This window comes from Drosophila gunungcola, unplaced genomic scaffold (assembly GCF_025200985.1).
Source record: "Drosophila gunungcola strain Sukarami unplaced genomic scaffold, Dgunungcola_SK_2 000074F, whole genome shotgun sequence".
Lineage (NCBI taxonomy): Eukaryota > Metazoa > Arthropoda > Insecta > Diptera > Drosophilidae > Drosophila > Drosophila gunungcola.
In genome coordinates, this window is record NW_026453237.1 from 170,298 (window position 1) to 196,992 (window position 26,695).

The window sequence follows — 26,695 nt, forward strand, 5'->3', positions numbered from 1 at the left end:
TTTTTTTTTTTTTTGTCGTATGTGCTTACGCGTGACTGTTGGGAATTGAAATCTGGCACGAAAGTCCAAATAGCTTCGTTGTTGGTTAAATCAAATGGAGGGATGATGTTTCTCATATCACAAGGGGCCCTAGACCCGATTAATTGACGTTAAATCAAAAATCCGATGCAAAACTAGTTTTATATTCTGATTTCTGTGGGTTGCTTATTAGAAAATAAATTGAAACGCATTTCGATTATGTATTTTAAATGTCGGCCTTATAAGAAACCATTAAAATTCGTAATGCCATTTGATGTTCCACAAACAATAAAAGAGTTTTTTACATTTTTAAAGTACCAAATCCATTTATTTTCTCTAAGCAAATGCCAACAATCCAATAAGACGCCAAAGTGCCTGTGTTTTGGTCTATATATTTTTATTAAAAACAGTTTTTTTTTGGTTGGTTTTTCTCTTTCAGTTTTTTTTGTTTTTGTTTTTGTGAATTTTCGTTTTTTGTTGTTTTTTTTTTTTTTTTTTTGTTGATTTTGGGTTTTTGTAAATAACGTGACGACTTGAAAACAGAAATTAAATAAGTGTACTTTACTTGTAATGTAGTAGAAAGTGTTATAAAAGCAATATTACAATAACTGTGGTAGAATTGGCTCCTAAAATAGATATTTTACAACTGATACCACTTCTTGTCTTTATATTTAAGCATTAATTGATGCGCAGTGCCGCTGAAATCTTGAGCAGTGTTGGCCATGCGCTCGGCGCGCTCCTCCAGCAAGTTGAGCTTGTCGCCACGCTCCATGGCCAGCTGGTGCGCCCGGCTGATCTCCGATGCGGCGGTGGAAGCCCGCTGGCCGAGCTGATCCAAAGTGGGCCCGGGTATGTGCCGGGCCACCGATCGATTCGCCTTCCCGCTCTGCTCGCCAACTGCAATGATTGACAAAAGAAACTATAGTCACAAAGCCATCGACATCAGCCGCTAAAGCAACTTACATAGCTCCTCGCGATCCAGAAGCTTGGCGCCGCCGCCAAATAGACCCTTGAAGAAACCCTCCTTCGGCTGTTCGGGCATTTCGTGTACCGTATATAGTTCACCCATCATCTCCAAAATAAATTGACTATAAAAACAGGACAAGATCAAAAAAAAGTTTAAAAATTATAACTAGTAATATTTAGTCAACTAAACTGTGGCTGACATTTATTTATATTTCTAAAAAGACAATGCAATTCCATCAATTCTCTCTTCCAACAGAACTTGCACGGATAAATTAGATAACAAGATTTTTGTAAACGAAAATTGTTTATTATTGTAATTGAACTTTTAAATGATTGGTCTTTTGATACACTTTTTCTTAAGTATCATAGTATTAAATTGCAAAATCAGTCTTTAAACTTACCAAAATTCCGATGATATCGTGAATTTTTGAATTTCGGTGGGCGATGCCATGTACAATCCATGACCTTTATGACTAAAGCAAAATATTTTTGATATTCTGTAATATGGGAAAAGCAATGTTTAAACTAAATAGCCATATTATTTTCACTCCCAACTTACTGAGTTGTATCTTCATGAACAATGATCTGTTGACCCCATATCGAAAGCATTGGATCCACAATTCCCTGTTTACATTTTGTTTGAAAACTAAGAAAGCGGAGATAATTAGTACGGGTTTGTAAGCTCGTAAGTTAGAACTCACCTTAGTTCCATAAGCGGTAAGAAATCAGTATCCAATAACAGTTTTAGACTAGGAAGACTATGTACCATTAGATGGCCATTCGAAAGATAGGTTGCTAAGCAAGAGCCATCTGAAATAGAATGAACATTGATTAATGATGAAAAACCTATAAACAAAATTCTCAGTTATATGCAAAAATGTATAAAATAAAGATTGAGAATGAAATAAATTAACAATTATTTGTAAATAAATTGTTAATTATAAGGAAAGGGTTGGCGAAAAAATAAATCAATAAATTTAACTTAGTAAAGGTTTATTTTTAATGACCTTTAAATTCAATTCCAATTATTAAATTTAATCAATTAATTTCGAAATCGCTATAAATTTGTATATATTAAGTCATTTACAATTTACAATTAATGAAAATTAGTTAAAATTAAGAAGAAAAAAAAACCATTTTTGAAAAGCTTTTAGAAATATTGTAAAAGGCTGTTGCATATTATTTCGAGTGTTTAAACAGAAAAAAAAAACATTTTTTTAACCCTGCATCGTTTACAACCCTCCCCAAATTGTATCACCTTTCATCGTGATAGTTTCTGCCTTGACTGCAAAATCCATTTCCGATAATTGTATGCGGTTGATGCAGCACTGGTTGGCCACATCGAAGACTTTTGTTTGCTTCTCGCTAGCGATAACGATGTATTGTCGATCGGTGAGAGTTTCCAGGCCGGTGCTCACACTTCCGCTGATGCCGCTGCTGCTGGCGCTGCTGCTGCTCATCCCGCCCCCGGTGGCCGCTCCACTGCCGCCGGCCGCTCCGCCCGCTGCCCCACCGGCCGTACCGCTGGGTGTACCGACGGCGATCGTTCCACTCGCCGCACCACCGGCTGCTCCACCGGCTGCACCACCAGCAGCCGCTCCACCCGCCATGCCGCCAGCGACCGAAGTGTTTGATATTGTATTGGCAGTTGTCGGTGTGAATGTGGGACTGGTGCGGCTGCTGCTCTTTGTGGGTGTGCCTTTAACCAGTTAACAAGATTGCAATTAGTTCAGTGGTTCGGATGGAAAGGGGTTTGCTAGCCTTACGGTCTTTGTTGTCCCTTTTCTCGTCACGCCAGGTCTCAAACGTGTAGGGTATAATCGAACCGTATGAGTCTAAAAAAGACATGGAAGTAATGGATCCTTTGAGTCGTACCACAGGGCCGCCTGGAAAGAGAATATGTACATTTGATAAAATACTACAGAATATAGAATTGTGTGGGAAATCTAGTTTTTTAGATCTGCCCAAAAATACATACAAATTAAAAAAAATTTTTTTTTGAATCCATATAGTGTGACACTATATTACTTTTAGAGGTAAAAAAAAATTGTAACTTCTTAAAACAATTTGAGATTTTGAAATGAGGAAAAGTCTATTGCTAAATCGTTTAAATTAACATTTCCTATAGTTGAAGTTTAAGACATAATTAACCAATTTTTTAACACAAAATAGTTACATACCATTTATTGTTATCAATACTGGCTGAGATTTGCGCACATCTCGCTCCGGCATGGTGATGAACAATGTCAGTATCGAACCGAAACTAGTTCCAATCCACAAAGTAGGAACAAGTGTCAAAATATCTATTATAAAACAAAAAAAAAAATTACAAATTGAATAATTAAATTGAGAACTATAGTGGGCAACGATCAATCTTACCATTACGTTTTGCATAACTCTCGATAAAAGCTAAACAGGTAACAGATTCAGAGGAAGACATATCAATGCTGGACATTGACGATGATCTGGATCTTGAGAAAGTTCCATCCAATTTATCTGTAATTTATTCGGGTTTGGTTTTGGGGATCAGAAATTGGTTTGTTGGTGGATAGCATACAGACAGAAGAAAGAAAAAGATAAATAAAGAAGTTACATCAAAATCGTTAGATACGTTGATAAAAATTGTAAAACAGAGACAGGCGGATATAGAAATAGATAGAGAGATAGAAATATAGAGTGATAAAGAGAGAGATAGAGAGTAAAAGCGGCGGGCGGTATTAGGCAAAACTTTTGCTTAGATATTTTATCGAATTTTTGCTTTATTATCTAATTGAATTATTATAATTGCGATTTTTGCACTATGTTGATTTTGCGCTGCACAACACTAAAATACCGCTAGGCTGCCTAATTGATGTTGGTTGCTCTATGTGTGACTTGCATGTTTTTGTGTGTTTATAAATGTTTTGCAAAAGTCGCTCGCAGGATTTTAATATAGGATTTTATTATATGAATCACAACTCAAAATAAATAAATTAACGGGAACAGCAGCTCACAGTATCAATCAAGCTTAATTTCATAAGCCAATTAAATGTTAAGATAATACAAAATAATAAGATGAATTTACTTTAAAGAATTTAGCTATTTTCAAAATCAGAAAATCTTAAGGGATTTTAAAATTGTATTGCTGCGAAAGAAAATTGATTTCTGCAAAAACTAAATACTTCATCATTATACAGAGATAGAACATTACAGCTTTTAAAATGTTTAAAATAAATTATATGGCTGTTAACGGGCATTTTAAAATCTTAAACATATTTAAAGCATGTTTAAAAATAGTATTGATTTTGTAAATGTTAATCAAATATGGACTTGGCAAATAATATTTATCTTCAATGTATTAAAATATAAATACGTGCATTAAATAATACTAGTACTTGAGGGGCTTGTCAATTAACTTGTTCCAGTATCAAATTTTTTAAATCTGGCAAAAATCAAATATAAATGGAAATACATGTGTAATGAAATTACACATACAACCATACAAACAAAATGTTTGATATCAAGTTGATTCTTCAAGAAACAATGTTATCGAAAACTTTGTTTGTTAATTACATTATTCTTTTACGTTGCCTTGAAACTGAGTTTTTATATCTTAGATTTCCGCTCAATGCAAAGTACATACCTTACAAAGTTACTTTGGAGGTTACATCCTGATTTACGTGTTTTGAATACTTTATGCAATTGGCAACCCTGGTTTCAAGTATTTTTTGAACCTGCGAGCGACTGTTTTTTATTATTATTTTCTGAGTGACTTTTTCATTTAGCTTTTTTGCTGTTAGTGCAATTTCGTAAGCGGCAGGCGTCTGAGACTAGGTAAAGATAAAAAACTTAGGAAAAAAGGACGAGTAAACTCGCTTGCATGTGTGCTCAGCTAGGCGTATGTTTGGATGTATGTGTGTGTGCGTGTGACAGTATGCATGTGTGTGGACTATGCAAAAGTTTAGTTTTTGCCAATACAAAGTCGGATCTTGTACTCCTTTTCAGTATCTATATATAAATCTAGTTAGTCTAATTCTTGGTTTAGTTATTCGGTTTTAAAGTTCATATTTCTGTTTCAAAGCGTGCCAAATGCAAATACAAATACCGAGAGAGATAGAGATCGAAAGAGAGAGATATAGAAGAAGACAGTAGCAGAGAAGTAGATGAAAAGAGAGAGTTAGGGTAGAGAGAAAAGAGACAGCGAGCAGAGATCGAGCGAGCGAGCGAGACAGATAGAGAACATATTTATATGCACTGTTATAGCTAGATTGTTTTCTAGGGCTAGATAAAGAGAGAGGCAGAGAGAGAAACAGAGAGAGCGATCGAGCGAGCGAACTAGCGAGAAAGACACAGACAGCTCCAGCCATCGCCCCCCTCAAAAACCCGCCAAAAATACTGAAACGCAAAGAAAAAAAATCAAAACAAAAAATACCGAAAAACTCCAAAATCCATACACACACACCAGAAAATCCGCATACACACGCACACATACAGAGGAAGGGGGCGGGGCCACAAGCAACGTGCATCGTCTGTTGTCCATATTTATGTGAGTGTGTGTGCGTGTGCTTGGGTGTGTGCGTATGCGGTGTGTGTGTGCAAAGAGAGAGAGAGAGAGACAGAAACACAGTCGAACTTCAACAAGGCTGGTTGTAAACGATGCAGAGGCTGCGCAGACTAAACCTTTTTCTAAGATTCTGCATGGCTGCCGCTGCACAATTTACAACCAGATTTACTCTTTCCCTTAAAAAATTCGAGTTAATGTGAAAAATTTCGACTCTGCATTCCTGATTAGACTAAATGAGGAGGCTTTGACGATGGGCATTTTCACATTAAAGTTCAACTGTATATGGAATGTGCCTGTGTGTACACTTGAAAAAAAAATGCAATTTTTTCTCTTGACTAAAGGTGCAGTTTGTTTCTTTTTTGTTTTTGTTATTTGTTGCTTTTGTTGCTGTAGTTGTTTCTTGTATTTATTGCTGTAGTTGTTGTTGTTGTGGTTGCTGTTAGTTGTTGTTTACTGTAGTGCTCTGTTGTGCTCCCACCTTGTGATTTGGACTTTTTTAGGGACTCGTACGATGTCACTGACTGCTGTTGCTGTATAACGGATGTTTGATGCGGATACGGATGCGGATGCGGATACGGATGCGGATGCGGATGCTGATATTGATGTTGTTGCGCACCTGCACCGCTAGCACCGAAACCACCGCTTGCACCACCTCCGCCGCCGCCGCCAGCACCACCACCAACGCACTCGCTTCCCCATGGATCACAAGATGCCTCAAAGGATTGCTGCTGCTGCGTTTGCTGCTGTAGCTGCTGTTGCAACTGTTGCGGCACCTGTTGCTGCTGTTGCGGCTCAGCCGCACCACCAAATCCACCGCTAATCGCACTGCTAATACCACCAACACCAACACCGCCACTAGCAACACCCGCACCTGCATCGTCTGCACCGTAAATGGAGGATCCCGCCAATGTTGCTGCTGCTGCCGCTGACGACGAGGTTGCAAAATCACCACCAGGATCACCAGCACCACCCATCGATTGTTGATGCTGTTGCTGTTGCTGCTGTAGCTGTAGCTGCTGCTGCTGCTGTTGCTGCTGTAACTGCAACTGTTGCTGCCATTGCTGCTGCTGCTGCGGTGCTGCTGTCGCAACTCCGCTGCCGTTGATCTGGGCAATTGCAAAATATACATAAACAATAATTGTGGGAGACACGGGAGAGAGAGATAGAGAGATACACACACATAGTCAGAGATAGAGATAGGGAGAAAGAGAGAAAGACAGAGAAAGAGACAGAGAGATAAATGCACTAAATGATTGAATGGCCATCTCTTTCACATTTCGTTGGTTTTTCGAGTTTTGTTTCCGTTATTTTTTTTTGTTAGCAATTTCTTCTGTTGTTCTATATTGTGCCGAGAGGGTGTGGGTGTGTTTGTGTATATCGTGAGTTGTGTTAGTGTGCTTATCGGAAGTGAGTGTGTTGCATACTTTTAAGAGACGTTCAACATAAGGATTACCGAAACGAGTGTGCAAATTAGGACAAATTTTAGTGAGTTTATGTACAGTAAGACTGGCTAACTTTTAAATTTTGAATCATTAAATATCACTGTAAATTGTGAACAAAAAATAAATTAAATAGTTGGCTAAAAATCTAATTTTAACTTATAGATTTAGTGTAGAATTGTATCTATGCTAAGCGTATGAAAACCTACAGCAAGAACTTTTTGTTATTAGTCTCTCAGTTTTAAATGAAACTTTCCCAAAAGTTGTCTTTCTATTGCAGGTAGTACATAAGTCGGAACGAGCCGGAGCGGACGACTATAGCATATAGCTCCCATAGGAACAATTGTAAAAATAAATGAAAACAAATTTATAGCTTTGCTATTTATGTATAATCCTTCGACATATAGTAATGGTTAAATATTTCAGATTTACGGTTTAAATTCAATTAAAATCGGACGACTATATAATATAGCTCCCATAAAAACAATAAAAATATTAAAACAATTTTTTAAATGTAACTTTTTATTTTTAAATTTTTTTTTAATTCTTTTTGATTTGTGAATAATTTGACAGTTCAGAATAACGCTTTTAATTCTATTGAAAGCGGAAATCGATATCGTATAGCTGTCAACTACCGAATAATTCAGCTGTAAATATTCATAGCTTCAATTCTTTTAAACATGTACGCTAGTAAATAATAATTTTAATGTTTTCAAGAATATTTAATTTTTAAATTAGCTGCAAGGGTATATGAACTTCGGCTTGCCGAAGTTTGCTTGCTTTCTTGTTTTTTTTAACCATCATTAAACTGTCTAAATAATCGCAATTGTATCGCCTCATAGTTTATACTAAATAATATTTTTCTCTATATCTGATAACCGTTAACGTGAAATGCGTTTAATACCTTTAAGTATGCATTTTATGATGAATCTCTAGAGTTCCTTTCATAAATCATAAATAATTAACAAATCAAATAACTTATCATGTTGTTTTAGAAACAAATAAAGAGAATATAACAATTTTACTTCTATGATTTTTACCCACTTATTGATTTGAATTATATCAAAGCTTAAAACTTACTTTTCAGTATTTGCAGTAAATCAGTCTTTTTAACTCGTTTTTTATTTGACAGAACGTTTTTCTAGATAAAAAAGTTAAAGATACAAAAACATAAGTGTAATTAAATTATAATAAATAAAGAAAATTGTTTCGCAATGTAAAAATATACATGATAAAATTCGTCCTGACCACTCTGATCACTGATCACTGTAGTTAGTGTGCGTGTGTTGTTATCTGAGCAATATATAGTAGAGTCCGCAAATCGTCTATCGTTTTTCGTTAATCGGTTCATTTCCGGTGCATAGCAAACAAGATGTAATATTTTTGATTGTGATGTGGTAAATACATAAGCGTTAGATGATGATTAAATTTTGGTGATCAGTGCAATTTTATGTGTGTTTACACTTAGTATTCGCTTAAGCAACAAGTTATCGAATAGTCGAGTATTCGATCACAACACAAATACGAGTACACAGCGAGAAAAGGAGGCGTCGTTGCAGTGGTGGTGGTGGGTGGGTGACATTGATCGGGTGGCTTTGATTGACAGTGATAAACATGATACACAATAAAAACACGAGAACACGATAATAATTATTTGGGTGATCATAACATGTATAACATTAAAGTAGAGTACGTTTGTAAATGTATGTTATGTTATGGAATGTGAATAAGTACAAAAATACGAGCGAGTCAGATAGAGAGAGAGAGAGATAAGACGGATATACAGAGCGAATAAACGTTGGTGGATCTCAGGTTAGAGCGAGAGGAAGACATTAAGGTAGACATGTGGTTATGCGGGTGAATATATTAGCTGGTAGAACATATGAATAATCGATTTAAAAGTATTTGGTTATATATGATTAAGAATAATAGAATTCTCTTCTTCATTTTTCAACATCTTTTTTTTGGTTGGTATTGTTATTATGTACAAGTGAGATATTGTAAAGTTGGCTTAAGCGCTTAGCAAAAACGGAATAGAAAATAAAGGCAAAATGGCAACGGTAAATTAGCTTATCGATAGCCAAAACACACATTCAATAGAACAATCGAAACGAACAAAATTTTTAAATGAACAGAGAAAAAAATCGTATAAATTACCCAAATAATCGATAAGAGGAACCAAGGCCATCAAAGTAGAAGACAACAAGGGCTTTGGGCCGTGGGTCTTGAGGGGGCAAGGAATTGGTCCACAAACATGGATGGGAGCACAACATTTGAGCTTTAACCCATTATCGAACTCAGTCAATGAACAGTTAAAGGTGGCATCGATCACCAAATTGCAACCAGAAGGCTAAAGGTAATTTAATGAACACTCATTTAATTGCGTACTGATTTTGGTTTCAGTTTGTGTGTGGGGTGAGTTCGAGTGGTGAACTTATAGACTAACACAGAAAGTGGCCAACGTACAACAATCAACATATCGTTTTGAGGTTTTTAGATTTAGTTACATTTTAACTGCACTTTCACTTTGCACAGTGCATACACAGAGTGTGGTGAGTTGTGGATTCAGTGTGTGGTGTTTGGCCTACAGCGCATCCGCTTTACATTTGTCACTTAGATTAAAATGTAGATATCATGATTTTATTGCATACTGAGTAGTTAGGTAATTGAGAGCTTTATAGTTACACAATGTATGTGGGTGTTGTGATGGTGCTTGTTAGTGGCTGTTGTTCTTGTGTTTTGGGTGACTGGTGAGTAGTGATGATGGTGGTGGTGGTGGTAGTGTTGTTGCTGTTGTTGTGGTGGTTGTTAAATGATTTACCAAAGAACTTCCACACAATCACATACAGGCAGTTGTATTGCAGCTCTTCTGCATCCGTTGCCTAGGTATTGAGGAGAAGAAGAAGCATAGATAAGAAATTTTTGGCAAAAGTTGTTTTCTATTTTTGTATTTTTACGGTTTTTTGTTGGTTTAAGTTGTTGTAATTGTTTTGTTTGGGTGCGTATGTGAATTTTTTGTTGGTTGCTGTTGTTGTTGCATCACATTGTGGTTGTAGATAGCTGTTCTAGTTGTATTTGGTTGTTGGTTTTTTTTTTTTTACATTTATATATATTTACTGTTACGTTTACTTGATTTTGGTTGTTGTTTTTATTAGCTAACACTCTACAAAGTAGGCTCTATACACAAAATGCAATTTTGGTTTTTGTTTTCGTTTCAAAAATGAACAAAAAAAAGCATCATCGGAATTTGATTATCGTTTGGTTTGTCATCTTTAAATTCGATTTTTATAATATGCACAAGTCTAGCTGGTTTTTTTTTTTTTTTTTTTTGGGAGAGGGGTGGGCGGCGGGTTTAGGAACAGGGGCGGGGACACAGGGGTGCTAAATTTACAGTTTTATCTCATTTCATTTGCTATTTTCTACAGCTTGCAGCAAATAAAAGCAAACAAAAAACGCAAAAGCACAACACATAACGGAAAAGGAGAAAGTGAAAAACCCAAACAGAAGCGACGACAGAACGCCGTTGGTCGTGGAAGGAGACAAAGGGGGGCAGGGGGCAGGAGGGGTTAAGAGAAAGAGAGAGGAAATCATTTGCAACGTCGACGGGGAAAATACTGCGTTTATGTGGGACATCCTACCACTTTAAGGTGTCCAATTGTATTTTCAAAGGTCAAAGTTTCAACAAAAATGTGGTAACGAACAAGACTTGTCTAAAATTAATTGTTTTTTTCTGAAAACTACATGCAAATTAAGGGCCTTGTTAAACATGTAGCACAGTCCCTGCTCGGGCGCCATTTACATGGGTAAATTCTGACAAGTCAAACACATTGGTTGCTTCATTTAGTATTTTACATTAAAGTCCCTGCTGGGCCGTCATTTTTAGTTTTTGCTCAGTTTGTCTATGGGGCACTGTAATAATATATTTAATTTTGAAAAATGCATAATTACAATGCATAATACATTAACAAATTTGTTTCTTATTTTCGCAATAAGAAACAACGAAAATCGTTGCATAAACGCAGTAACAATTCAATTAGGAGAAAGACATTTCAGCTTCGATTCCAGGACTCCGATTCGGATACCTGGTTCAAATTCTATCTGCCTGCCTAGCGACTACTCAGTTAAAAAAACTCGCTCGCTCGCTCGCTCGCTCTGCATATAGTAGTAAGAAGTGTGTTTAAGGGATAGAAGGGATAGATAACTGCTGCCTATTGGAGACTTAGAACACTTTCGTTTTTTGTTATTCGGGGGAGATGGGGTGTGATCCTTCGCTGAGGGGCCATACTTACGTATCTTCTTGCCTCCACCGCCGCTTCCTCCAACTCCTCCGCTGCCGCTGGCATTGCCTCCTCCACTCCCACCGCCCATCAGCGGCGAGACATCGTTCTTGAGGTTCCGTACACCGCCACGCAAATCACGCGGCTGGTACTTAATGTTCGGAACGGACAATAGCCGCTGATCACGCGACTTCTCCTTAAACTTTTGCCGGGCTGGCTTCAGCGGAGCGGGTGTATCAGCCAGCGGTAAATTGTTGGGCCGCTCCGGCTCCACCGCAGCTGGCTGTTCAAAGTCAACCCGTCGTATGCCAGTGGTGGTTGTGCTGCTGCTACCAGCCCCTTCGTCCGGCGAATCTGTGGTGGAGGATCGAAATTTGCCACGAACCGCTGGCGATGGAGATGGTGCCACCACATTTGGCGCCATTTCAGCATCGTCCAAGGACCCCTCCTCTTTGCCATCCGGCGTTGCCTCCTCTTCTGTGGGCGGTGGCGTGGCACCCTCCGGTGACACCTCTTTGGGCGTGTAGAAAATTGAGCTATTTTTGAGGGCCTCCATATCGGTGTTGACATTCAGACCGCCGATCTTCATATTGACTTTCGATAATTGACGCTTTAAATTGAACGTTTTCCAGGACATGGACTTTCTTCTGTCCTGCAGCTCCTTGGGAGCCGCATCTTCCCGCTGGGGGCTTTTGGCCATCATGGCCGCCGATGCTGCTGCTGCCGCCGTTGCTGCTGCCGATCCGCTGAGCAGCGTTTCACGGGAACTGTTCACCACCGGCTCCGGTGAACTGGGACGTGAGCTCATCGCCGTCGACACGCCGTCGAGGGCCGTTGCTTCGCCGGCCGTCTCTGGTACAAATTCAAGCGACGGACTATCCGGACTGGTCGTGTCGTTCAGCTAGATGAAGATCGGGATTTTTGGGGGGTAGTGGGCATAGTTTTAATTTTCGTTTTGGTTTTTGTTCGTTCAGGCAACAATAAGAAAAATAGTGGTCGGTTTCGACGGACAAGGGAATAGGGGGCTTTAGGGGAGTTAAGGGGTGTTTACATTCACTTCATTTAAGGTAACTAGGTTGGCTTTGTTTGTAGGTTGGTTTTTGTTTTGTTTTGGTTTCTGTTTGTTTGTTCTCATTTTTTATGTAAGCAAGTCCAAAGATGCATAAATATAGCAGCAACAATTGAAGGGAAAAGAGTAAGGTGTGACGTGACTTGAAGATGAAAAGTACACATATAAAAATTTTACAGCATAAAATTGCAGTAATATAAGAAAAATGCCTTTTTGTAATAATTTTCTGAAATTTAATGGGACATAAAAATATGTATATATAAGTTACCTACAACTGTTTATACTATAAAGTTATTTTTTTTAAATTTAAAAGGCAAAAAAGTTTATGCTATAAGCATAAAGCGATGCGTAACTATTGCTCAAAGATAAAAAATATACAGGTTTTTAAATGTGTTCACCTGTTCCTTGTAATAGGCTGAATTTAATTTAATTTAAATGATTTCTTTTTTTGGATAAATTTAATCATATCAATTGACATTATGATTTTGGATCGTCTTTCAGTCCCTGGTCGGGCGCCATTAATAAGGCTCTGCTAAGTTTGTTTATGGTCCCAATTGGACATACGAGAAGATTGTATCATTCAGTTTAAAAAATGTTTTTCTGTCTTTTAAAATTAATCAAAGGCAACGAACTTTCTGAATAGTCTCACTAAGGTATATCAACTCCCTATCCGTTTTACTTGCAGATTGAAGTAGGTTATGAAATATAAATTATAAAAGCAGGAAAGGGAAAAATATTGTGAATGAGAGTGGAAAATATATTTTGGCATGCTTTTGCCGTTTTTCTTTTTTTTTTTTTTACATTCAGGGGTATGAAAGCTGCGCATTCTTGTTGCTGCTTATTTGCATTTTTGGTCTGCTCCAATTTTTTTTTCTTTGGAGTATGTTTAGTATGTACTTTTTACAAGGATAAACAGGGTTTTAAACGGTTTATTGGGTGGTTAAGAGGGGATTAAGGGAGTATCATATCAACAATTTACAATTTATACTTGATTTTTACTTTTATTTGGTTTCGTTTGGTTTTTTGTGGGGTTAACAAACTTTGGATTGGGCATTTACTTTAGGCAACGGCTTAATTAGCTGTTATACTTAAGGCGTATAACAATTTGATGCTAGATGTGAGTGTGTACAACACATATGCACACACACATACGCATATGCAAAACTCAAACACAAACACACACACGCACAGGCAATACAACGATTTTTTTTGGATAAGCATAGATTTAGAATAAAAATTTAAAATGAACTACGATCAATTATCAATCCGAATTAGGTAAAAAATGTATAATTAAACATTGTATTATTTGTTAGCTGCATTGGTGGGTGGGTGGGTTGGTTATGTTAATAAAGGTGTATGAAAAAAGGTGACAGAACAGACCAAATTCATAAAAATCACACACATCCACTTCATCAATCAAAAATTCAATGAGCTGGTACACAAAAACAGAGAAAGAGCGACAGATACAGAGAGAGGAGGAGGAGAAACGTATAATTTGTTGTTTCTGTTGTAAATGTTGTTTCAGTAGTAATTGTTTCTTGATTGTTCGCTAGGCTCTTTTTTCAGGCACAACTCAGATTAAATCAACTGAAATCGAACCGAATCGAATCAGAGGGAATCGAATAAAATCAGATCGAATCGCTATCGGTATCATTCGACACATGGTACATTTACATACAACAATCACAGCCATTAATCGTGACTATGTAATGGTCTTGGGCGTGGCAATAAATCACAAAAAAAAACAAGAATTGCAAAACAATCCAAATCAATTAATCAATCATGGAATTGTTGCAAGCTTCGTGCAAAAAACAAAAAAAAACCTTAAAATCAATGTAAATATGATTATTACCATGCTTCATTTAGTGTGGTCACTTAGAGACAGAGAAAGGTATAGGTTTAGAAACGGAGATGGAGAGAGAGAGAGAGAGAGACAGAGAAAGGGAATGGCCAGATTTAAATAAAATAAAATAAAAAAAAAATCAAAATACAAATATAAATTACAGCCCATTTAGGGTTAGAGCGGAATGGTTACATAGTTTAGAAAGAAAACGATGGCATCATCGTAACGAGTAAGAGCGGGATGGTTAGGTAGTTGTTTGAAAAAAGATAGATTATAAGCATATTTGCTGAAAAAAGCCAACTATAACTACATTACACTGCAAAATACTTGGTAGCGTGTATAATATATATATACACCAAGCTATAACTATAGCTTTTTGATTATGGTTTTAAAATTTTTTTAGATAATCAGCTATATATGTTGGTTATATTTGCTTGCTTGCTTGCTTGTGGGGTGGGTGTGTATATATATGGACTGGGGGTCTAATACTACTGGTGTGGATTCGATCGCATTTAATACAAAAATGACACAAAAATGCAATAAGGTGACAGGCGAGAGATAGAGAGCGATAAATTAACTAAAGGGAAAACGAGAACAAAAAACACAAACCAAAACAAAAGTTTCATTGGCTACGATTTTTTTAAGTTAGCTCATACATACAAGTATTATTAAATATATATATATAAATACATATATATATACATATACATATATATATATATATATATATATATATATATATATATATATATATATATATAGAGTATAAAGTATAAATCAAATTTGTATTTTTGTTAGTTTGTTATACGTAATTAAAATTTCGTTCGTAATTTAATAAGTTAATATCGGTATGCATATAAAGTTTAAATGTAAGTAAGATGTCTAGAAAAATACTGAATATGTAACATGTTCAAATGAGCTGAGCATTTGTTGGTCGGTGTAAGAATTTAAGCATACTATATGTAGCATACTTTTTGGTCTGTCTGTGTTCCCAGTGTTGCTGTGTTTCAATTCAAATCATTGGCCAATTCGAATCATATGGTCTGTTTGTTTGTTCAGTGATGCCGTGTTTCAATTCAAATCAAATTCGAATGTGTTTTCGGTATGAGTTCGAGTTCGAGTGTATGCTTGTACGCGGTTCACGGCGATTCGGTTACATAATTGTCTCGTTGGCAGAGAGAGACAGAGAGACTGACAGACAGAGAGAGAGATAGAGAGATAGAGAGAGACAGGTCACTTACCTGATCTGAGCTGGGCGATCGGCTTTGCTCCTCTTTGTTCTCAATGCGTTTTGGACTTTTTGGTGTTCGCGAGTAAGGATCATGTGCGCCATACAGATCGGGGCATGCAACACTCAATAGGCAAATTTTTTGGATTATATCAATTATGACAAGTCCATATTCGGTACCATAAGCCATTCTAAAAACAGAAAATATTCATATATATTTCAAAAATCAACTGCATACAAATCAACGCCATAAAACAAATGCGAGAAAACATTTCGTTATCGGGATAAAAACTGATGAAACCAAGCCAATGAAGATAACATAAATAATAATATTGAAGGGATTATAAAAAAAAAAACCGAAAAAAAACGAAATAACAAATTAAATAAGAAACTTTTAAAGAAATAATATACAAAGATAGGTGTATAAAATACCAAAGAATGAAATAATTATAATGCAATTCTAAAAAAATACTACATATGTATAATGCAACAAATCTGTACTAATATTTACTCTATTAATTAATTGTATTTACTAACAAAATCTGCACTTAATATATTTAAAAAATACTTAAAAGAGCATAAGAAGTGTGCTAAGATTAAGATAAATTAAATACAAAATCAAACTACAGTGCTTAGCTAAAGTAAAATGAATTTTAAAAAATACTAATTAATAGCAATACAAATATAAAAATTGAAAGTATATTCAACGTAATATACCCAATAATAAACACTGAAAATATTTTAACACAAATACGTATACTGATAACAAAAAAAACGAAAATTGAAAGACAAATGAATTATTTTGATGCGCATCATCACTCACACACGCGCACACACCAGGCACTAAAATACGGATCCATCCGGTTTGAGTCCGTCTTGAGTTCGTCGTTTTGAGTCAGTCGGGCGGAAGGGTTTAAAAGTCGGTTTTAAAAATATAGAAAGACAAGGGTCAGGGGGTCACAAATCTGTCCAGGACCTTGGCTAATGGTATTCACCAAGGGAAGTTGATTTAATTAATGGTCTGCTTGCAACTGTTGCATACTACGAAATACACAACGCAAACAAACTAAACAAAAGCGGTGCTGCTGAGGGCGGGGCAGAGGCGTTGGCGTAGGCGGGGGCGGGGTCTGTGGCTGTGGCTGGGGACGGGCTAGAACACTCATGGAGCGTTAGCGGATACTTTTTGTTTAACTTTTTCGGCTACGTCTCAGGCGCTTTTCAGAGAACGTCATGCACATATACGAATACAAACTAGACTACGTCTAAGTATTTTTTTTTTTTTTTTTTTTAGGGGCAGGGTTTTAAAAGCTAGTATCTTTTAAGTCCGCTTTCCTGTGTCCTTTGTCTGGTGGGTGGTTGGGTGGCTTGGCTCATGGCTCTTGGCTGGTTGTTGTTGGCGGTGGGGGCTGCTGGGGCTTTTTGGTGGTGGTGTGTGTACGTGTGTGGCTGGATCAATGGGCAGATGGATCTTTGGATGGTCGGATGGATCGAAGCGAGTGTCTCGGGGATGATGGGATAATGGGATGAGCGCTGGCTGGTTGGTTGGCTGGCTGACTGAATGGGTGGCAGCAGCTACTTACAGTCCGTAACTGGAGCTGATGCACAGCGAGGTGACCTGCACATTCCGGCGATTGGGTCCGGTGGTGAGGCAGACCAGCTGCGACTGGAAGCCCGGTGGCTTGCGCTGCGCCCCAAAGCGCACCTTCAGCGAACACTCGGTCGTCTGTGAAAAAAAAAACAGAGTTTTGGAATCAATAGGGCATATATATAAAATACAAAGATTTCTTAATTGAATATTAACTTTTAAGAGTGGTATCAATGGAAAGGGAATTTTTTGGAAAAAGTATCCGATATATATTTAAGCCAAGTTTTGTAATACTAAAATATCTAGTTTTTAGACCCATAAAGTCTTATTTAATAAGGTAGAACCTTTTCAAAACTCCCCTGAAGTTCATATACATTTTTTCCTTCTTTTAACAGTTAAAGATAATTTTACAATTGAATAAAAATCTAACTCGCGTGAAAAGAAACCCTTGAACTATATTAAATACCTTACCTTATCCGATTCACTCGACTCCGTCTTTTGCACTTGATGACCCGTAAGGAAGTCGCACTCGGGACTCGTGCCGTAAATGTCATCAAAATTCTCATAGAGTATGGGTATCTCCAGCACCAGTACCTCCGACGTGGACTCAACCTTGCGGAACTTGAATAGCATCACCTGCCCCATGGCGCCGGCCACACAGAGGCGTCGCGACTCCGAACAAAGGAAGATGAGGTGCACTGCCAGCGGATTGTCGCTTTCCGGATGCGAGTGGGCGACGTGGGAGCGCGGCTTCTCGAACATCTTGGCCGTCTTCAGCTTGTAGAGGATCTGTAGCGTGCCGGCACCGGAGTCCCAGAACTTGAGACTGCCGTCCTGGTGTCCGGTGATCACGATCTCCGAATAGCTGCACGACGCCGGCGACCACTCGCCACCGGATATCGGCCATTCGCGCTCCGAGAAGCAGCTCTTTTTACTTGTCGTTGTGCGACCAACCTATGTTTGTAATAAATATATAAATAAATAAATTAATAATGAAGGAACCATACAAATATGGACACACTCACTGAATAGAAAGCAGGAACCAAATCCGATGGGCAATCGGTTAAATATGTGCAACATGTAACAGGTGATTCGTGTAAGTCCATTGGATAAGGCGATTCAAAACATGGAAAACCGGGTGTTAATAAGTCTATTAATACTAAGTCGTATTGCAGCAACACGGCAATTGCATACGGCTCCTGGGTTTCTGTAAAGGAAGAAAACAAAAACAAATTTAAGTAAATCCAAAAAAAATTCGTTTACTTTAAAGAATTTTAAAATCAACGGGAAGTTAAATATTATTAACAAAAATTTAATTCTTTCACAAAACCAATTGTTTCAAACTACAATATAAGGGTCAAATGTATATCACCAAAAAACGCTATCAAATTAAAGTGTTTAAAGTATTATATGACCTAAATATAGTAATAATAACAATAATAAACTGCTTTATCACATTTTAAAATATGCAAAAACCGAAAATGTTTTAATATCATATAAAATATGATATTTGAAATATGCTCTTTTACTGATGAAATATATTTTTCTTCGTCTTTTAAAATATTTGCTTATATTGCGTTCTATATTATTTGTTTGTATCAAAAAAAAAATCATACCGCAGGGCCAGGGATTCTCGCAGAGTGTGATGAAATCGCATACGGCGTGCTCCATCTCCAGCACCGTGGTGGCCTTGCCCACCATCACCGTGATGCAGTTCGACTTGGAGCCCTTCTCCGAGGGCATGCCACCCGAGAAAATTGTGAAGGTTTCCCTGCAATGAGCATGAGCAATATTATCAATTATATGAGTCAAGGTTTTATTATTCATTTGTTGTTTTATTGAGCCGCCAGAAGCAGGCCGAGTCTTACTATCTGAGATATTTGTTTGGTTAATGGTTATTACTCAAAAATAAAGATTATAGCCGCAATTGTATGACGAGTTGGAATACTTTTCGTTATCTCCAGATAATATTTCATACATAAATTCATTGCCAACAATAAATGTGTAATGATTATTGCAAATAAATGGGTGCACCCTATTACTTACCCAGTTACGCTGGACTTCAAGTCAACTTTATAAATCGGTTTACATTTCTCTGCGTTGCCATCCTTGTTGATTTTAGCTGAAACACAGAACGCGAATCAATTGGGATTGATAAGAGAATAGCATTTGAGAGTGGACCTACCATGCGGGCAGACCTGCGACTGCGGCTTGGCCTGCGGCTTCGTTGGCCAGGAGCAAATGGAGCCATCCGTGTGCGAGGACACAAAGTACTTGCCCTCGTAGTGCCAGGCCAGGGACTTGACGGCCTCGGCCGCTTGCCATCGTAATTCAGCGCATTTCGCCTTCAGATCCCACAGCACAAGCAGCCCGCACTCAAATGCAATAAGCAACTATGCGGAAAGAGTCTCATCAGTCTTCATATACAATATATATATTTAAATGTAGGGGCGACCACACAAGAAAATTCTTTTCCTCGAACAATAACTTAATTACATACAAAGTACAATTTTAAAACTTTTTTTTTTATAACATTTTCAACCTATATTTACGATTAGTTCATATTATCCTACGCACATATTGATAACACAGAACTAGAATTGTATATGCCACCCAAATCGGCAATGTCGAGCTCAGAAGCTTCCAAAGTGGTTTCCCCCTGATCGTATAACATACCTTGTTTGCATCCAATGGATTATCACATAACGCAATCACAGCACCTGGATGACTAGTTCTAACCCTGCATTTGGTAAAAAACCCATTGTTAGTATTTCATTTTATGGGTGCGCTTCGGTGCGAGCTGGACTTACACTTCAATTGCTTTATTCCAGTTAATAATATATCCACTAAGTGCAAATGTATCTATCTGAACAACGTGTATGTTTCCCTTCTCAGTGCCCACGTACAGCCATTTGCTGCCCACGGGCAGGTGTATGCAAGTCACGCTGCAAGACAGATGGAAATGATGTCATCAGGAGATATATGGGTTTGGTTGGAACTAACTTAAATTATCATCAATTTTAACCATAGTTTTAGTGGGCAATAAGGTCTACATTCAGACACAATTACATATTGCGATTTGCAATTTAGATATTTTTTTTATTAAGATAGGATTTTTACTGAACTGTACTTTATATATTATTTTTATTTGACTATTATTCAAAAACGCTTTGTGATAGAAATGCTTAAGGAATAAAACTAATAATACAGTTTGATATACTGTATCTAATTTCTATGTAACTTAATAACTGAACTCGAAATACTTGAGTAAACGAACTTACCGCTCCCGCTGAAATTTCAGACTCTGCACAATGCGCGGAGTCTTTTGGCGAATGTTCCACAAGTGAATGGTGTCATCGGCGGTGACGGTGACCAAGGCGCCTTCGTTGACCAGGAACTGGGCAAAGAGTACGGCGCACTCGGACTCGCCCTCGTGTTTGGCATGGGCATCGACGCCAGGTCGTCCCAAACTATATAAAAAAGATTTCATCAGTATGCTTTAGACCAAACTAATTTAATCCACACTTACAGACGAATGTAGCCCGATTTGTCGCCAATTGCTAGTAGCTTTTGTACTGGATCGAAGGCGAAGGATGTGGGCGAGTATGGAAAGCCATGGCGAAAGGTCTGCGATAAAGAGAACACAATCGGTTTAATACATTTGTAACACCAGATACTAATATCACCAACATTTTGCACACTTTTTGTAAAATTCGCATACGTTTATATCTGTATCCGACACGATTTCTAGGCAAATACGTTTTTAAATCTAGTTTTTAACTTATTATTTGCCCGGTTATCACAGAATTTTTTTTTACTAATTTAAAAACAAATACAAGGGTCGTTAAATATTTAATGTGTGTTATCTTTTTAGACAAGCTGATAAGTTGATAAAGTCATTTATTACTTCTAGACACCTAAAATGATTTTTTTTTAATCTTTAGTATCGCGCTCGACTTATATAAATATACAAAAAATGTGTCCAATTTGTAAGAATAGGATTATCTGATATTGCTAGGAATTTTTCAGTACGGTTTTGAACTTATTGAAGTCATTAAACATCGGTTATAGCCGCGTGTGTCTTATGATAGATTCAAATCATTACAGCTACCAAATAAAACACCCGCTAGCTGCAACAGATGCCTCTGAGCGAAGTCACTTTCTAAAGAGAGTGTAATACGAGTCATTGGCTTACTTTCTTTAACGTAAAATGGTCGGCCTTGAGTTGCTCCTGGATCTCCTGCTCCTGTCGTGTGGCTTGGGGCTGGACGCTTTGTCGAAATCCATCTAGAACTCCTTTGAATGTGAACTTTTTCATTTTTGTAACATGAGTCGTCCTAGTGCTCCGGCTGCTCTATCCTCAGTTATGCGATGGTGCTCCTCCTCGAATAGTTTGGCCAAGGAGGAATAGTTTGCCAAATAGTTTTGCGAGAACAGTGAGACGGAGTGGACAGAGTGGCGGTCTGGATGGTTCTACAGGAAAACAGTGTCGGGGTTGGGGATAGGGGGATGATCCTGGTCCGAGGAGAACCGTAGAGTATGGGGATTGGTTTCCTCCTCCGCCCGCGGCGAGTCTCTTCTTCGAGTCCTTGGTAGTTTTTGTCTCTAGATAGTGGTAGAGCTGTGCGTAATCGAAGCCAGAGAAGCCAACGCTGCTCTGAGCTAGTCCTTGTTGCTTAATTTATTTTTGGGATGTGAAACTAGGTTAACAATAGTCGAATTAATAGCTGCAATCAACAAAACAGAGAAGCAGGAAGGGGAATCTAGTTAAAATGGCTGGAAAACTAGTTGCAAGCTTAAATTACAATGTACTACACTCTGTGATATATTCTAAGTGCTCCCTGAGGTCCTTTTATGGCACCCACAACTCCCACAGAAGAGGTTTACTTGTTTTATTTAATCAAGGATTATTTATATTGGGCAAATAGTATTATCAACATTTATTTAAGCCCCCAAGAAAAATGTTTAATCAGGAAATCAAAATCTCTGCTTACTATGTCTTCCACCGCTCTCTACTTTTATGGTATATCGACAAATAAGAATTGTTTCCGCTTATCGGCATTAAAAAAATCAAATAAGTTTTTTATTTTACTATTAATGCAAAATAAAGTATTCGTGCAATATTAATTTTTAGATACTTTTTTAACATCATCAGACTTCTAAAATTGGAACTGTCTCCTGAATAGGTTAAGTCTATTTTTAAAAAACTTCTTAGCTTGGAAAAATATATATGTTTTTATTCAGCACTATGTATACACATGTATTTTCTATTTGTTAAATGAAGAATCTATTGCGTTTCACACCTTGTAAAGTCGTTTCAATATTCTAACAATTGTTATTTATTAATGCTTTCAATAAATCCCAATACTATAAATAAAAAATTAGTATTTGTTGGAGGGATGCATTGAATAAAAATAAGTTATAACGGTTCTTAAGATTTGTAAAATCGATTAGATTATTTTCATTATCGAGTTCTCTAAAATATGGTTTAAAAATTTGTATATATTCAATTGAAAATTCTTTAACGTTTTCAAGACAATAAGGACAGATGTTTCTATATATTCACCAGTATTTCCCATGAGCTTTAGAGCTCAAAGTTAAACGTTTCGCAGAAATAACTGCTGGAATGTCAATTTATGTAGATATCGATAACGGCTGCCAATTGTCTGGATTTCGATATTGAAACGTATTTTTTTTGCGGTTTTCCTCGCTTTGTTTTCCCTGCTTCTTGTTTTTTTTTTATCTCTATTTCTTTTGTTTTCGACTGGCCTGGGGGATTACATAAACCTTGATTTCTATTCAGCCTTTGACAATGGCACACGTAGATTAATTAAGAGCCCCCATCCTCAACCCCTGCTGTGTGTGCGAGGGGGATGGCGAAAAGAATCAATCTGTACAACGGGATATTGCGATTGCAATGGCGGATGTTAAATGTTAAGCGATTGTTTGCTGTTAATTGAAAATCGTTGCTGCCACATTATGTTGCACAACGGGGTGTATGTTAGTGTGTTTGTGTGGGGATATGGGGATATGGGTAGCCTATATATGCACTTTTTGATGCCACACAAATCGATTTTTTCGCACACTCGCACATCGCAAATGTCGTGTGTTCGACTACTCGGCTTTCCTTTTTGTGTGTGTTCTTGTTTTATTGTATTTTTTTCTGTTTCTGTTTTTGCTGGCTTTTTTTTGCTTGTTTTATTTGCAATTGTTTACGCTTTGTCAAAACTACATATGTATGTACACAAGGACATACATACACATATGGGTCGCCAGGACAAAATGCGCGCAACAGTGGGGCAAAAAAAAGAGGAAGAACAAGAAGGATAGAGGGAGTGGGAAGGACAAGCAAATCGTTGGCATACTTTAAATTTAATTCCCGCAAACAAACATTGCAGAGGGAGTAAGGGGAAAGAGAGATTAGTATAAGAGGTGGGGGTGGCGCCTGCAGGACAACAGGAGGTGTCTTTGTGTGTCTGTTGATAATGACAGTGTGCTGTCCCCCTTCCACTCGTCCTAATGATGATTAAAATGCCATTGTTGAAGAGCAGAAGAGAAAGAGGAGCTGAGAGAGAGCTAGGGAGAGGAAGTGGGAGTCGCAGGATGCTGCCCAAATCTGTGTATGTATATATGTGTACGTAAGCAGCTACCATCTCGCTTCCTCTCGCTGCGTATGTGTGTGTATAGATAACCTCGATTTACAGATTTTTCACACACATAGGCACTGCTTGGCCCTGCTTGTTGCTACTCACATGTTAGCTACATCTTCTTCTTATGCTGCTGCTGCTGCTTCTTCTTCACTTGAACATACGAAAAAAAAAAGGTTTGTTTAATATTTTTTTTTATTTTGGATAGAGCATAGTTATTTTTTTTATAGTTATTTTTTGTTAAGTTTTTACCAATTGTATTTTCAAACACAATCACACATAGACACACGGACACTGAAGAGGCACGCTTTTAAAATGTCTTGAGCTTTAGATTTTAGCACACATTGTCTAACTTTGTAGGGTTTTTAAACGTTTCTTTTTTACGGGATTTTTCCTGACGGGGACAACAAGAAATATGCTAGTGCTTGGCTGGTCAGTTGGTGAAGAAACATCGATGTTTTTCCATCTCTACTCTGCTTTCACTCTGCCGCAGCGCTGCCCAATATTCGTCGACTGAGCTTCTGCTGATGTTGCTGCTGCTGCGTTCCTGCTGCTGCTGCAAAAATGAGAACGAGAGCGCCAGAAAGAAAGAGCAGGCGATGCTGCTTCCTATTGCCAGGACTTTTATATGTATGTGTGTTAGAACCACACTCTCACTCGCACTGCTTGCAATTTATGCTTATTGGTAATGTAACGGAATCAATCGTTGCTCCTTTTTTGTTTAGCCTACTTCAAGGCGCACTGGTGATTTCCCTTGAATTAATAAAAAAAAATCTCGGTTGCCATTAGCTGCTGTGTGTGTGTGTGTGGACAGCTGCCATGTGAGGGACTATTGCGCAGGCTTACGCTATTTCGCCCCCAAAAAACGTTTTTCGCGTACACGCTGGGAGTCCTGCAACAACAACAACTGCTTGGACAAAAACAATGCAAAATGTTTTGCGCGCGCGGTCACATGACACGAGTTACACACACACACAGGTACACACTCATATACAGCACTTATACAACTGTAAAATTTGTTGAGGCAGCGCAGGAGCCCACACACACACTCATACACAGTTTTAAGTTTAAAAAAAATTGTAGATTTTTTAATTACTTGGCCAAAACATCTGTAAGAAAATTTCTATGGGGGTCTCCCTTCGTTATTTTTAGATCTTTTGGATTTTTTCCCAAATTTTTGCTACTATTTTGTGATTTTTTTTGTTCGGTTAGAGGAAAACAACGCGTGCGAACGCGTCGAATGCTCTGCAGCGAAAAACTGAAACTGGGCAAAACTCAAACGGCAGCGTTTTCCGCGCAGTTTCCACGACACGTGTATGTATATGGAGAATACACACACTTGCACGTACATATATCCTGGTGGTTATGCAAAGCAGCGAAGAGTTGTAGGGTTTTAGGGTTGTCGTTGGCTTTGATTTTAATTTGGCCGTTCGCAAAAGAGCAACCCTGGCCGAGGTTTCGTTTCCCCAGGAATCGATACTTGTTGTTGTTACGAGGGAAAAGGGGCCAAACTTTGTTTTAAAGAAAGGGAAGTAATAATCCCACATGCGAGTACATACTAAAAAATGTAATCTGCTAAAATGTAAATACTTGCATACTCCCACAATATAATAGGCCCTCTCCCTCTAGCACACCAAACAAACACACGCACGCAGTTAAATTTGCATGGTAATGGTAATGAGTTATGTGCCGTTATGCTTTATCCTTTCTTTGCGAGAGCCCATTATCAATAACTCAGCAAAGTAGGCAATAAAAGAGTATTCTCATAAGAGAAGGAGAGAGCGGGAATGACTCTTGCGTCATGTTGGTTAATGTAGTCCAATAAGAAACTTGTTGGCCGAAGAACAAGAACAATAAAGATAGAACAATGACTTTCGCTGCTCTGATAACAATCTGCTTCGGCGAGCAAAAGAGCAAGTGAGAGAGGGAGAGTTTATGTGATTCATCTGGAGCGAAACGACCAGCAACAACAACTTAACGGTGATGTGATGGCGATGATATTAAAAAGCAGCACGCAAATGCAAACATGTTGTCATTCCAACACACACATACACACACACAGCACACAACACGTACACAAGCCGTTAGAATTTGCATTTTCAGTTGACACACTTGCACACACACACAAACGGGACATAACATCATCGCCAGCAGCAACAAAAACAAAACACATTCCCTAACACCCACAAAAATACAACCCCCCTCCTATCCCCTGTAAGACCCAAAACCCCGCCCACCTGTTTCATGGCGATTTTCTCCGCTGCTGGACACTTGTCGCGCTTGACCATTCCAATCCAAAATAGTCGGATCGGATGCGGTTGCATCAACACGGGGCAAGGTGATAAACAAAAACGCAACGGCAAACGGCAAACAAAAAGCACGACAAACGACAAATTCTCTTACGGGGAGAAATGGGGCAGTTTTGACAAACAGTTGTGTTGCGAACGGTGTGACCAGATACGCGGGCGCGGTAAAATACCACAAGACTACACTAAAATATACTAAAAAAACACCTTGTGACCACTTTTGAACTTTCAGACAACTACGCTCAGATATTCTGATTTTGTGAAACTGAAAGTTTTTTTTAAAGGCACGAAATTCCCATTCTTTCCATAAGTTGCTTTCAAATCAGCTAGGACCGGTAAATTAAAATAGTTTGAATACTGGTTGTTACACATTTTAACCAAAAAAAAAATATTACATTAATTAAAAATTGCTTAATTTGAATTAAATTTGTTTTCTTTACTCATTGTCATGCAATTTCAAAAAGTAAATGAATAAGATCAGATCATACAAAAAAATCCGTTCACATACTCAGATCCATTAGGGGAATTCATGACACTAATAATTGCTATGTTAAATGTTATCTGACCCATTGTGGTTCCTAAATTATAAATTTAAAGATTAGATTTTTTAACTATTATCAAGTCAGATTTATTAGAATCTTCCTGGCAAGAACGTGCCTTTTATAATAAAATTGGCAAGAATTAAATATATACATATATTTTTAAGTATTTCATTAAAGTATAAATTAATATGCCGAATAATTATTCTTCAACAAATGTATTAGATTTAAGAAA

The 26,695-nt window shown here is 37.7% G+C and overlaps 2 protein-coding genes across 13 annotated transcripts in view; one reads left to right on the forward strand and one right to left on the reverse strand.

Annotated features, from left to right (window-relative positions):
* LOC128264553 (uncharacterized) overlaps positions 1–26,695 on the forward strand; it is a 230,872-nt gene that overhangs the window by 113,207 nt on the left and 90,970 nt on the right.
* On the reverse strand, positions 394–26,079 carry LOC128264556 (syntaxin-binding protein 5). 12 transcript variants are annotated; one of them, XM_053000099.1, is made up of 24 exons: positions 25,853–26,077; positions 23,721–23,763; positions 21,164–21,695; positions 20,498–20,595; positions 20,250–20,438; positions 19,779–19,913; positions 19,645–19,708; positions 19,154–19,361; positions 19,015–19,090; positions 18,585–18,739; positions 17,994–18,175; positions 17,440–17,922; positions 16,964–17,106; positions 15,397–15,574; positions 11,256–12,144; positions 3,364–3,480; positions 3,165–3,287; positions 2,751–2,870; positions 2,243–2,683; positions 1,686–1,794; positions 1,544–1,630; positions 1,386–1,481; positions 982–1,106; positions 394–915 (listed from the first exon to the last, which is right to left on the reverse strand). In XM_053000099.1, the coding sequence occupies exons 3-24, from the start codon at positions 21,284–21,286 to the stop codon at positions 659–661; spliced, it is 4,398 nt and encodes a 1,465-aa protein (XP_052856059.1). In that variant the 5' UTR covers positions 21,287–21,695; positions 23,721–23,763; positions 25,853–26,077; the 3' UTR covers positions 394–658. The 12 variants fall into 12 exon arrangements, 11 of the variants coding, with proteins under 11 accessions (XP_052856059.1, XP_052856058.1, XP_052856060.1 ...); XM_053000098.1 differs by having other exon boundaries at positions 23,721–23,768; XM_053000100.1 differs by lacking the exon at positions 25,853–26,077 and adding an exon at positions 24,712–24,879 and having other exon boundaries at positions 23,721–23,768.